This window comes from Poecilia reticulata, chromosome 6, assembly GCF_904066995.2.
Source record: "Poecilia reticulata chromosome 6, P_reticulata-male-v2, whole genome shotgun sequence".
Taxonomy (NCBI): Eukaryota; Metazoa; Chordata; class Actinopteri; order Cyprinodontiformes; family Poeciliidae; genus Poecilia; species Poecilia reticulata.
In genome coordinates this window covers 25,183,171-25,193,861 of record NC_088835.1, presented here as the reverse complement: position 1 = coordinate 25,193,861, position 10,691 = coordinate 25,183,171, and the positions used below count along the sequence as shown (strand labels likewise).

Below are 10,691 nucleotides of genomic sequence, written 5' to 3'. Positions count from 1 at the left end.
TGACCAGTAACAACTCAGCTGTACACATTTCTTCCAGCTGAGGGGGCCGAACATAGTTTTCACCTGAAGGCTCAAAGCCGCTTCAGTCAAACAAATCAAGATAATGATATGTTCAGTATTTTTTTTAGTATAGTAAAATTTATATGTGTGTGTATGAATTAACATGAAAGATATGCTCCTCAGTGTTAGATCATAGCACTCGACATTCATGTCTATTTGTGGCAGCAGTGGGGTGCTCAGATTTGCTCAGATTAGCAGGATCTGGCCTCACAATGCAGCTTTGTTGCACAGACAGATTAACACATCAAGTGACCGGAGGTGTGGGAGAGCCTTGCTTACTTTTTCCTTACCTTCTTTCCCGTTTCCAACATTGTCCCTGGGCTCTGCCGTCCCACGTCTCGAGCAACAACAAGTAGGATGACCAGGCGTTTTCATTCTCCTACTGGTGAGTGCATCAGTCGGTTCGGAGCGTTAAGTAGTAAAACTTTGAAAGGTGAACTTTAAAAGGCACCTTTGTGGTGTGTTTTAGCAGATTGATTTGAAAAACATTAAATAAAATCACTTATTTAATGACAGATTGACTAAATAAAATGTGTTTTGTATTAGAGCAATGTGCTAAATATCGGCTCATAACGCAGGTAAATCTTTAGAATAATAAAAGTGTCTGTTCGTTTTTTGTAGATTTGTTGCCAGGTTGGGCTTATGAGTTCCAGTTCAAACACTGAAGCTGAAATCAAGCAAAGCCCAAAAAACAAAGACGCTCCATCCACCGGGTTCTCTCATGTTAGACCACATTCTGCCTGCAGATTGGTCTAGAAGAAGCAGTGAAAAACAGCAATGACAGTGACATACTCTCGAAGAGTTGCTGATGCAGGATTGGGGACCTTTTTTCACCTGCTCCTGCGATGGAAAGGCAGCATCTACAAACTGCTGTATAGAGAGCTCATCATCTTCACTGTGCTGTATTACTTCTTCAGCGTGGTTTACAGGTAGGATTCTGTATTAATGCAGAAAAAAGCTCTAATAATGACGTGTGATGCTTGGTTATTGAATATGTATGAGAAACACAAGGAACAAGTACATGTTACTGCAATCTGATGGATTCTGCATAATAGTAATTATTAAATATGTAAGAAAATCAGGCGTTTCCTCTCACATTGACAGCAGCAGTTTGTTCTTTTTATCCATTTTAGAAACAGGTCTAGGTTTTTTAAATTTTTTTTAATGTAGATGTGCTATCTTAAAATATATTTGTGTGTGTGAATTAACAGCATTATAATCAATCAACTATTTTGATTACATGAGTTATAAAAATTCCCTCTGAAGAATGAATTTGTTTCCTAGCCCACTTAGTGATTACATCATTTTGTGGAAAAAGCAAAGCAGATTTTGAATATTTCTCTTACTTATTCAAGCATAAAAACAATACATAGTATACATATCAGCATAATCAATGATTATATTGATTATTATTCACTCCAACTATTTATTTAATTAAAGAAACAGAAAGCACACACAAATTCTATCATTTACATCTGCACAGGAAATGAAGGATTTCATAAATAAAAGCTAATGTTGTGCTGCTCAGCCATAATAAAAATAAAACTACAAACACAACAAAGAAATATCTATCCTAGATAAAATACCAGCTTTAGCCTGAAGCTGTTTCACAGTCAGGGTTTCAAATATGTAATCATCAACTAAAAATCCAAGTTTATTTTTAGTTGGACACAAAAATATTTAGAATTAACTTATAAGATGTTCTAAATTTGTAAATAGACAGTCTAAGAAGAAGTGACATAAAAAATGTTAAGACTAAGACTATTTTCCACAGAAGAGTGGGCCAAAGTTCCTCCATAACATAAAAGACTAGTCAGTCAGGTTGTATAAGGGGTAATTAGTTTAGGTATTTGGAAGGATTTTTCATGTGGGAAATAAAATCCTCTCTTTAAAATACTTTGTTTTTTGCTTAAGTCGAAGATGTAGAAATGTACATATGAGAAAAGAAAAACAGTCTGTAAAGGGGTAAATGCAGATCCACAGGATTGTACATTGACTCATATTTACAGGCATTCAGTCAACACTTCTTTTAGCAAAACATTTCAGGGTTACGGCAAAAACATCAGTCAAGAATATTTTGAAGGGCCTCTGAGTGAACAGTCCCTGCAGGTTTAAGGATTAAGAGGCCTTGAACCGGCCTGAACGTAAATCGAGTGAATATCTTTCCTAAGTCTCAATAGTCAGTCATTTAATAAGCTGGTTCAGACATTGTCCTGAACAATTGAGGACAGTCAATAGTTTTATTATTAAGCATAAAGCTTAGACAACAGTAAATATTAGGTAAAGTTTCAGATGTAAAAGACGTTTTGGCGTACATTTCTAAAAACATTCCTGACACAAAATAGGAGGATTATGTAAAGAAAAAAAGCTTGTTTGTGACCACTTGCTATGTTGCTACTTGGGCAAATCTCTTCAAAGAAAAATTATGTTTGACAGAAGCCCGTAAGCCCCTTACGAGAGTTTCAGCACACAAACTGAGAACCACTGACAAGAAACTGAAATTAAAATTGAAAATATATTCTGCAGGACTGTTCACATCAAAAAAGGTCATGGGTTCAAATCCTAGTTAAGGACTTTCTCTGTAGAGCTGGCATGGGTGGATTCTTTCCAGTCCAAAAACACACATGTTGGGGTAACTGGTCAGACCCTCACTGCTTATGGATGAACTTTTTCTTTCTTTTTTTTCCCACCAGGTTTCTACTAAGCAGTGAGCAGAAGAGGCTGTTTGAGAAGCTGTCGATATATTGTGATCGCTATGCAGAACTCATCCCTGTGTCGTTTGTGTTGGGTGAGTTGGTTTTGGTGGTTTTAAAGGTGAACTGTTGTGCTTCCTTGAACAGGTGAGGGGCAGTGACATTACATTTGGAACATTTTTAAAACGGTTCATGTTCGAGACACCAAAAAGCATTAACTTATTGCCAAAAAGTGGCTGAGTGTTTTTTTTTTACATGCAAGGTCTGTTTTTAGAAGTAATAGAGATCCAAATGGAAGTGCAAAAAAATTCAAAATGTGAATTTTGCATAATACACACCCCCTGATGTTAATAAATTTTTTTTTTTTAAACAGGTTTCTATGTGACTCTGGTTGTTTCCCGTTGGTGGGGTCAGTTTGAGAACATACCCTGGCCAGACCGTTTGGCAGCATTAGTAGGAGGCCATGTCCGTGGGACCGATGACACTGCCAGGCTGACCCGAAGAACACTGATGCGCTACGTCAACCTCTCAGGAGTTCTGATCTACCGCTCTGTCAGTACTGCCGTCTACAAGAGGTTTCCAACCACTGAGCATTTGGTGCAGGCAGGTACGGCATGGCAGTGAAATCCAATAGCTTACAAATGAAAACCATCCAACGCGTCTTGAAGGAATCTTGGTGTATACCTTTGTACCAGCAGTCCTGTGGTATAAAAGAACACAGTCACACACCTTCATGGTATGTTTCTTCCTTTCAGGTTTGATGACCTCAGAGGAACTGAGGCACCTGGAGGATCTACCTTCCCCCCATAACAAGTTCTGGGTGCCCTGCACATGGTTCGTCAACTTGGCTTTGAGAGCCCGGACTGAGGGTCGCATTAACAATGATGTGGCCCTCACAGCCATTCTCACTGTAAGTCTTTGTTTTACATCATCAGCCTGTTGGCTAGACGTGAAGTAACTTATAAACATCCTTCATTTTAACTGGACCGTTTTTGTTTTATTTTCCATTCAGGAGCTGAACAGCCTGAGGGCAAAGTGTATGAAGTTGTACGGTTATGATTGGATTAGCCTGCCTCTCGTCTACACTCAGGTCAGTGGGATTTATTTTCTACAATGGGGATCTCAATAACAGGTGTAGCAGGTAAGCAAATGACTGATGCCTTTCAATTAGGTGGCAACTGTTGCGGTCTACAGCTTCTTTCTGGCTTGTCTGATCGGCCGACAGTTCCTGGATCCTGCTCAGGGATATCCGGGACATGATGTGGATTTCTACCTGCCGGTTTTTACCCTGCTGCAGTTTTTTTTCTATGTTGGCTGGCTGAAGGTGAGGCAAAGCTAAAAGCTTATTATCACTTCTGACTTTCAGCTTTCAATAACATGATCTTTTGTTTCGATGGTCTCAGGTGGCAGAGCAACTCATAAACCCTTTTGGTGAAGACGATGATGACTTTGAAACAAACTGGCTAGTTGATCGAAACCTGCAGGTGCAAACTATTTCCCAGCTGTGTTTTAAATCTAACAGACAGCGGCTTTTAGGGTGTTTGACTTGTGGAGGTTTCCATTGTGTCTCAGGTGTCTCTTTTGTCTGTGGATGAGATGTACGACAGCTTGCCACTGGTTGAGAGGGACATGTACTGGAACGAGTCGGAGCCCCAACCTCCTTACACTCCTGCCAGTGCTGAACACCGTAAGCCCTCCTTCATGGGTTCGGCTCTAGATATCAGGTAAACTAACGTGTTTATTACCTGGAAAACAATCAAAGGATACAATACAGCTGGGTAATTATGCACTTGATGTCCTCTAGTGTTCCTAAGGAGGAGATGGAGTTCCAGTCCAACTTGGAACAAATCAAAGAACATGAAGAAGCCAACTATACCACTCCACTACTTGGAGGGTTGGGTCGTCTTTTGGGCGTCCAGTCCCCAAACTTTCCTCGCTCGTCCCGGGTTCCTCTGCTGCGCCGCCGCCCTGGAGCTCCACTGAACCGCTTCCCTCTTTACTTGCACCCAGAAGCACCATCGACCCCTACTCAAGCCCGCTACCCTTTGAACCAGGACCGGGATCTGGACTACGCCTTCTCCACTGTTCCCATGTATGAAAGGCCAGGATTTTACAGCTGCCCCCAAACACCAATTCACTGCGTGCCCCCGGCAGTGCCTCGCCCTCGGCATCCCCGGCGGACCCAAAACGATTGGGATCGCAGCTGCAGCTCCATGGCTCCTCAGACGGTGGGTTCCCAGTTACTGGCTCCTGACACACCCAACCATCTCCCACCACCTCCATCTTCTGCATTTCCCTGGTTGTGTGGGGAGGGAGAGTCACAGAGTGGACCAGCGTTCTCCTTCCCCGACCCAGCACCGGAACTCTGTCCAATATCTAAACTCAGACCAGGACATGGCCTACTGTCCCGACGCCCTCCTCCCCCTCGCCTCACTTTAGAAACCCTCCCAGCTGCTGACAGCCAGCCAGGACCCCTGAGTGCTCGGGCAACGGGAGGTGGAGGTGAAAGAGTGTTCTCATTCACTCCCCCCTCTCACACAGCGGCACTAAATCCCTGTAATCCCAACAGTAGCTCCGGCAGCATTAATGCAACAAGCACCAACAGCGCTGCCACAACAGGAAGTCTTTGCAATGGAACAAGCCACAGTGGTTTTAGCAACCATGGAAACTTCACCTCAAATCCGAGGATGAGCAATGGGAGCGGAAGCGCTGGGTCGAGTACCAACATGAACACAGTTTCTACATCTGCACCTTCACAAGAAGCGAGTCAGCAAAACTCAGCCAATGATTCGGGAATCTCATTGACTGAGGGGGATCTGCTGGGAGTTCTGGTGGACGGTGGGATGAATAAGGAAGAGAAAGGGAGCAGGACTGAGGAAAAAACGAACTAATTTGAAGCCTTTTATGTATTTGATTCTGGAACTATGTTCAATCAGTGAAATAACAAGAAACATCATGGTAAAAAAGGAATTAGCTATTTGTGACTCTTGTTGAATTAGTTTGTTGATGTCAAGAGACATTTTAAGGCCAGCACCATCATGCTGAGCATTAAAGTAGCTTATTACATCTCTAATATGAAATCAATATGTATGACACATTGCTGGATTATGTCAAACCCACATCTACAAATTAAGGACTTTGTGTTAAAGCCTATTTCCTGAATTAGCTCAGAATTGACCTACTTCTTATGCAAAAATCCCCTTAAGTGAACTGACACTGAGCCAGTAAGAAATTTCAGAAACTTGTACACTTCTGCTGAAAACCAAGCTTAACTGTTTATATCCCACTTCTTAGCTTTGTGCTCATCTGTACGCTATTAAATTATATATTAAATAACATGCTGTGCTACTTTTATCATTGTTTATTTAAATAAAAATAAACCCCACAAATCATTTGAATATTATTGCTTTATTTTCATAAGACAAGCTTTTTTGTATGTCCGACAAGAATATTCAATGTTGTAAAGTAACTACGGGATACTGAACTCAAACTTTTAAAGTTGTGAAGAAACTGATCAAAAATGAGGAAATTATACCAACAAAACAATGTTTTTCCATAATGAACAAAGTTTCGAAAATATATGATGTAAAAACTACCCAGATTCCTGGGTATGCATCACTTTAAATAAAATACTTACTATTTTTACTGTCTATACTGACTACAAATTTATGGCTTTGTTTCTAAGACAGTAATTCAGTTCTAAGTGCAGGTTATGGCTTTAATGCTAATGAAAGAAACCAATCTGTCATCGGCTATAAGCGAAACTATTTTACAGTAGGAAAATATGCATATCTTTCAGCAAGTTCTCCTTCACCCTGGTCTGAGACCGCACCACATCCTCAACAGTCAGCGGTCCGTATAATGCATGATGCAGTTCAGCAATGTTTCTCCAGACATCCTGGTGGTAGCACATTATTTACAAATTCTACAGGAAAGAGCCTGGAAGCAGCATTGTGACCAGAATAAAAAAGAAATCCGCATGACGCTTGTGCAGAAGATTTTTTTATGTGCTGTGATCCATATAGAATATAAATCCTAGTGTTTTAGAGGCAAATATACCTCAGATATAAACAAGAAGATTGTTGAAAGTTCATGTCCAGAATGAATGGAATGAATTTGCATTGATGTCTAGTGGTACTGCATTTAAATACGGAGGGTGGTGAGAAGGATGAGAAGGCTTTCGGAAATAACTTTACAATAAAGACAGCACAACACTAAAAATAAACTGAAACGGTGATTATCAAAAAACCCATCTTGGGGACGTTCTGTGTGGATCCTGCACTTGCCAAGTATCTCAGATAAAAATAATTACACTGGTCCACCGAGTTCAGCACAGAAAATCATTTAAGTTCATCCTCTTGTGCTGTCAGAAAGCTGATAAAATTAAAGTTTGTTTACCTGAGGTAAACAAACTTTTACCCCCTGGGGTTCGATCGAACCCAGGTTAAGAACCACTGCTCTACATTAAGATAGAAAGTGATAATTTAGAACCAGAAACTGCCTACAATTGTAGGTAAATTCTGCAGATTGTGAGGGTATTCCCTGTGGCAACACCATTCAGCAGGACAGCCAACAATGGAGCAAGAACAACTTCAGCCCTAGAAAAGATGAAGAGCCCACTGCACTGAGCCCCATAGAAAACCTCCTGGTTATTCCACCAAATATTGATTCCTGAACTCTTCTTGAGTTAAAACATTAGTATTGTTGTTTTTAAATGAATATGAACTTGTTTTCTTTGCATTATTTTAGGTCGGAAAGCGCTACTCCTTTTTCATGATTTTGACAATTTATCATTTTCTGCAAATAAAAAACTTTTGGTTGGACATGTCAGTAGTTCATGAAATAAAAGAAAAATGTTAATTTTACTCAAACATGTACCTAAAATCAGAGAAACTGATCATTTAAAATTTTTTTCTGGAGTTCTATATGTGCCTAGTACTAACAAAGCGGTATGCGTTGCTTGCCTCCTCGCTACAATGAGGTTTTCCATGATTTGAATGGTTTTGTAAATTCTGGAGAACGTAGGGTAGTCTTAATCCAGGTGTGAAGGTGAACTTTTTTTCCATCACACAACCACTGATAAATGTTACTTTGCCATGGTCTAAACTCAAAACACATATTTATCTAAATATCGCCACAGAAGGTTGATGCATAAATAGCTATAATGCCACATGAAATGATATTTTGAGAAATTTTGACACAAAATGCTTCCCCAGAGGTGAAGATGGACGATGATTTGCTACTCAGTTTAACTGGTTTCCTCCCCCATGGTGTTTTTGTCAAAGAGGTACTCGGCCATCCCATTCTGAGGAGCGCCCATGCGACGCAGGTTTGAGATCCAGTCTGCCAGCTGTTTGATGGATTTCACCTGCTCATCCAGGAAATGTGTTTCTACGAAGTCACACATCTGTATAGGAAGACAAAAGACGTTGTATTGGAAAAATACCAGATCACAAGGAGAGATCTGAAAGCTCGTTCTTCTTGGCCGTTTCTCACATGAGGATCATTGTGTTCGGCTGCCATTTTCTGCAGGTCCAGCAGGGACTGGTTTACACTTTTCTCTAGCTGCAAAGCACACTCCAAGGCCTCCAGGCCGCTCCCCCACTCGTCTCTATCGGGTTTCTAACACACAAATAATTCATGATGACTCAAAACTCGTGTACATGTTCAAGAGGACTGGTTTCAACACACAAAAGTGCACCACCGATTGTGAAATTAGGTTTTTCACATTCTAAAAATGATCCAACTGCTGACAAGAATAATTTATTTCCATTGATTAGTAAAAGTATCTGTGCATACCTTGATGTCCTGCAGGAAAATTCTGCCTCCACGCTTGTTCTGCAGACTCATCAGCTTCTCTGCATGCTCACGCTCCTCTTTTGACTGGGCATTGAAGAATTTAGCAAAATTTTCTAGGGATTTATCATCCCTGTCAAAGTAGTACGCCTTAAAGAAAAGGGAAAATAGGGTAATAAAGTAGCAACACATTTTCCACTTGATTCTAAAATAATACAGAACAAAAGTGACTTTTAAGTGTTTCTCACCATTGAGAGATAAACATAGGAGGCATACAGCTCCAAGTTGATCTGTCTGTTGATTGCAGCCTCGCAGTCCTGATGGAAGTTTTGTCGGATTTGGGAAGCCATTTCTATCAAGGTTACAGCAATGAATGAGAAAATGACCGTCTGCAGGTCAAATCCAACACAAAATACGCCAGGATGGAATAAGAAAAAAATGTAACAGTTTACTTTTGAGATGTTGATGATTTAAGGGACTAATCTGAAGAAAAAGGTCACTTATCTGTACCGGTGGCACACACAAACAAGTCTCACACAGACAGACCATAACATTATTTGCAAATGTAGCATTGTGGTAAAAGCATGCAAAAGTATTTACATCCCATGAACTTTGTCACTTTATAACCACAACCATCAATTTATTCCACTGAGATTTTATGTTGCATTCCAACTCAAAGTAGAGCCTGATTGCAAAGTAAGAATCATTATTATTTGTTTTACATTAAAAGTGTGGCATGGATTTACATTCACTTCCAGTACCCCTTTGTAGAACAATTTCTCTCTGTCATTACCGCTGTAAGTCTTTGGGAGAATATATCAGCTTTGCATATTTCATTTCATTTCATTTATTTATTTATTTCGAACAGACATTAAAAACAGTCAAAAAAGAACAAGAAAACAAAACAGAATGAGACAAACTTAAGAAATAAAATGTAAAACAAATTATTTTGCCCATGTGACATGCAATTTTATATTTTCTGTTCGAAAAGCCACTATTTAGAGCCACTCCTCTGCAAAATAACTCAAACCAAAGTTTGGACAAAAAGCACAGAACATCAGTTTTCAAATCTAACAAAACCTGTTCAACGCATGAACATCCATTGATACAAACTTTTGCATGGTGGTTCCGGTTGTACTTTTGGTTTTACTGTCTTGCTGTAAGGCAGTCTCAAGTTATTCAAAGCCTTTATGGGGTTTTCTTCCAGTATTGTCAAGTAATTTAACAAATTTCACGGTTGCTTCGCCTTAAAAGTTCTCCACAGCTTAATCCCCGTCTGTTGTGTTGATGCTATTTGTTCACTAATATTCTGCAACAAACCTTTGAGGCCTTTGCAAAGCAGCAGGTTTTATATTTGAGATGAAATTGAGCACAGGTGAACTCCATATTCTAATTAGATAACATTTAAAACAGTCTGTTGCATAGAATTTTAAAGCTCTACTTCTTATATTATCCCGTCTTTTAAAACTTCAATATAATGGTTGTAAGTCACTTCACATATTTTATTGCATTTAGATGCATCCGTATTGATCCACACATGGCCTGCATCTGTCAGTGTACCGCTCATCAACTATTAATATTAAATTAATAAATAAAATTTATGGGATGGTTTCCATCTTAAACTTGCAGCTGGTAAATCATTAATTTCAAATCATGTTCATAAATCTCACAGAAAAGCCCAGCATTAACTTATGCTAGCTAAATAATGCGAAGCTAACCCGCTATAAGCTGTTAATAGGAGCATAAATAAACTTACCTGTTTGGAATATTTCCAACTCTCCTTCTCACTTTAGTAATATTTACTAGCTGTATTGCAGTTCAATATGTTTAATATTAAAGGTTTAAGAGATACACGCCACCTGAATGTTACTCAAAGTCACCGCACCGTTATGCAGAGGCGCCCACCATGTAAACACGTCAAAAGATGGAGTATGTTGCATTCACTGACAGTAGGAACTAAGCGACACTCATTTGCAATCCCTCATCATCGTTCACTCCCATTATTATCGTTCTTTACTAGACATTAACAAATAATATGCATTTTAATCGATAGAGCCCGCCAGCGTACGGAGCCCCTAAGGGGACATGGAGAAAAAAAAAAGGAAAGAAATCCCGACTTAATATCTCGAGATCCTGACTTTC

At 39.7% G+C, this 10,691-nt stretch overlaps 2 protein-coding genes across 2 annotated transcripts; one reads left to right on the top strand and one right to left on the bottom strand.

The window, feature by feature from the left end:
* Positions 1–94: 94 nt before the first annotated feature.
* Positions 95–6,147, top strand: best1 (bestrophin 1). The gene is made up of 10 exons (XM_008412097.2): positions 95–445; positions 682–989; positions 2,754–2,848; positions 3,127–3,360; positions 3,509–3,663; positions 3,766–3,843; positions 3,925–4,077; positions 4,157–4,237; positions 4,326–4,477; positions 4,558–6,147. Exons 2-10 carry the CDS (start codon positions 838–840, stop codon positions 5,642–5,644), a joined length of 2,187 nt encoding a protein of 728 aa, XP_008410319.1. The 5' UTR covers positions 95–445; positions 682–837; the 3' UTR covers positions 5,645–6,147.
* fth1b (ferritin, heavy polypeptide 1b) lies at positions 6,143–10,497 on the bottom strand. Its single transcript, XM_008412099.3, has 5 exons — positions 10,306–10,497; positions 8,798–8,901; positions 8,553–8,699; positions 8,250–8,375; positions 6,143–8,160 (listed from the first exon to the last, which is right to left on the bottom strand). Exons 2-5 carry the CDS (start codon positions 8,897–8,899, stop codon positions 8,002–8,004), a joined length of 534 nt encoding a protein of 177 aa, XP_008410321.1. The 5' UTR covers positions 8,900–8,901; positions 10,306–10,497; the 3' UTR covers positions 6,143–8,001.
* Between the last annotated feature and the right edge of the window lie 194 nt (positions 10,498–10,691).

Coding starts and splice junctions, on each gene's coding strand:
- best1 (XM_008412097.2), top strand. CDS start 838: ATGACAGTGACATACTCTCGAAGAGTTGCTGATGCAGGATTGGGGACC. Junction 3,361..3,508: donor TGAGCATTTGGTGCAGGCAG/GTACGGCATGGC, acceptor TCTTCCTTTCAG/GTTTGATGACCTCAGAGGAA. Junction 4,238..4,325: donor TAGTTGATCGAAACCTGCAG/GTGCAAACTATT, acceptor ATTGTGTCTCAG/GTGTCTCTTTTGTCTGTGGA.
- fth1b (XM_008412099.3), bottom strand. CDS start 8,899: ATGGCTTCCCAAATCCGACAAAACTTCCATCAGGACTGCGAGGCTGCA. Junction 8,700..8,797: donor CCTATGTTTATCTCTCAATG/GTGAGAAACACT, acceptor CTTTTCTTTAAG/GCGTACTACTTTGACAGGGA. Junction 8,161..8,249: donor CCGAACACAATGATCCTCAT/GTGAGAAACGGC, acceptor CTTCCTATACAG/ATGTGTGACTTCGTAGAAAC.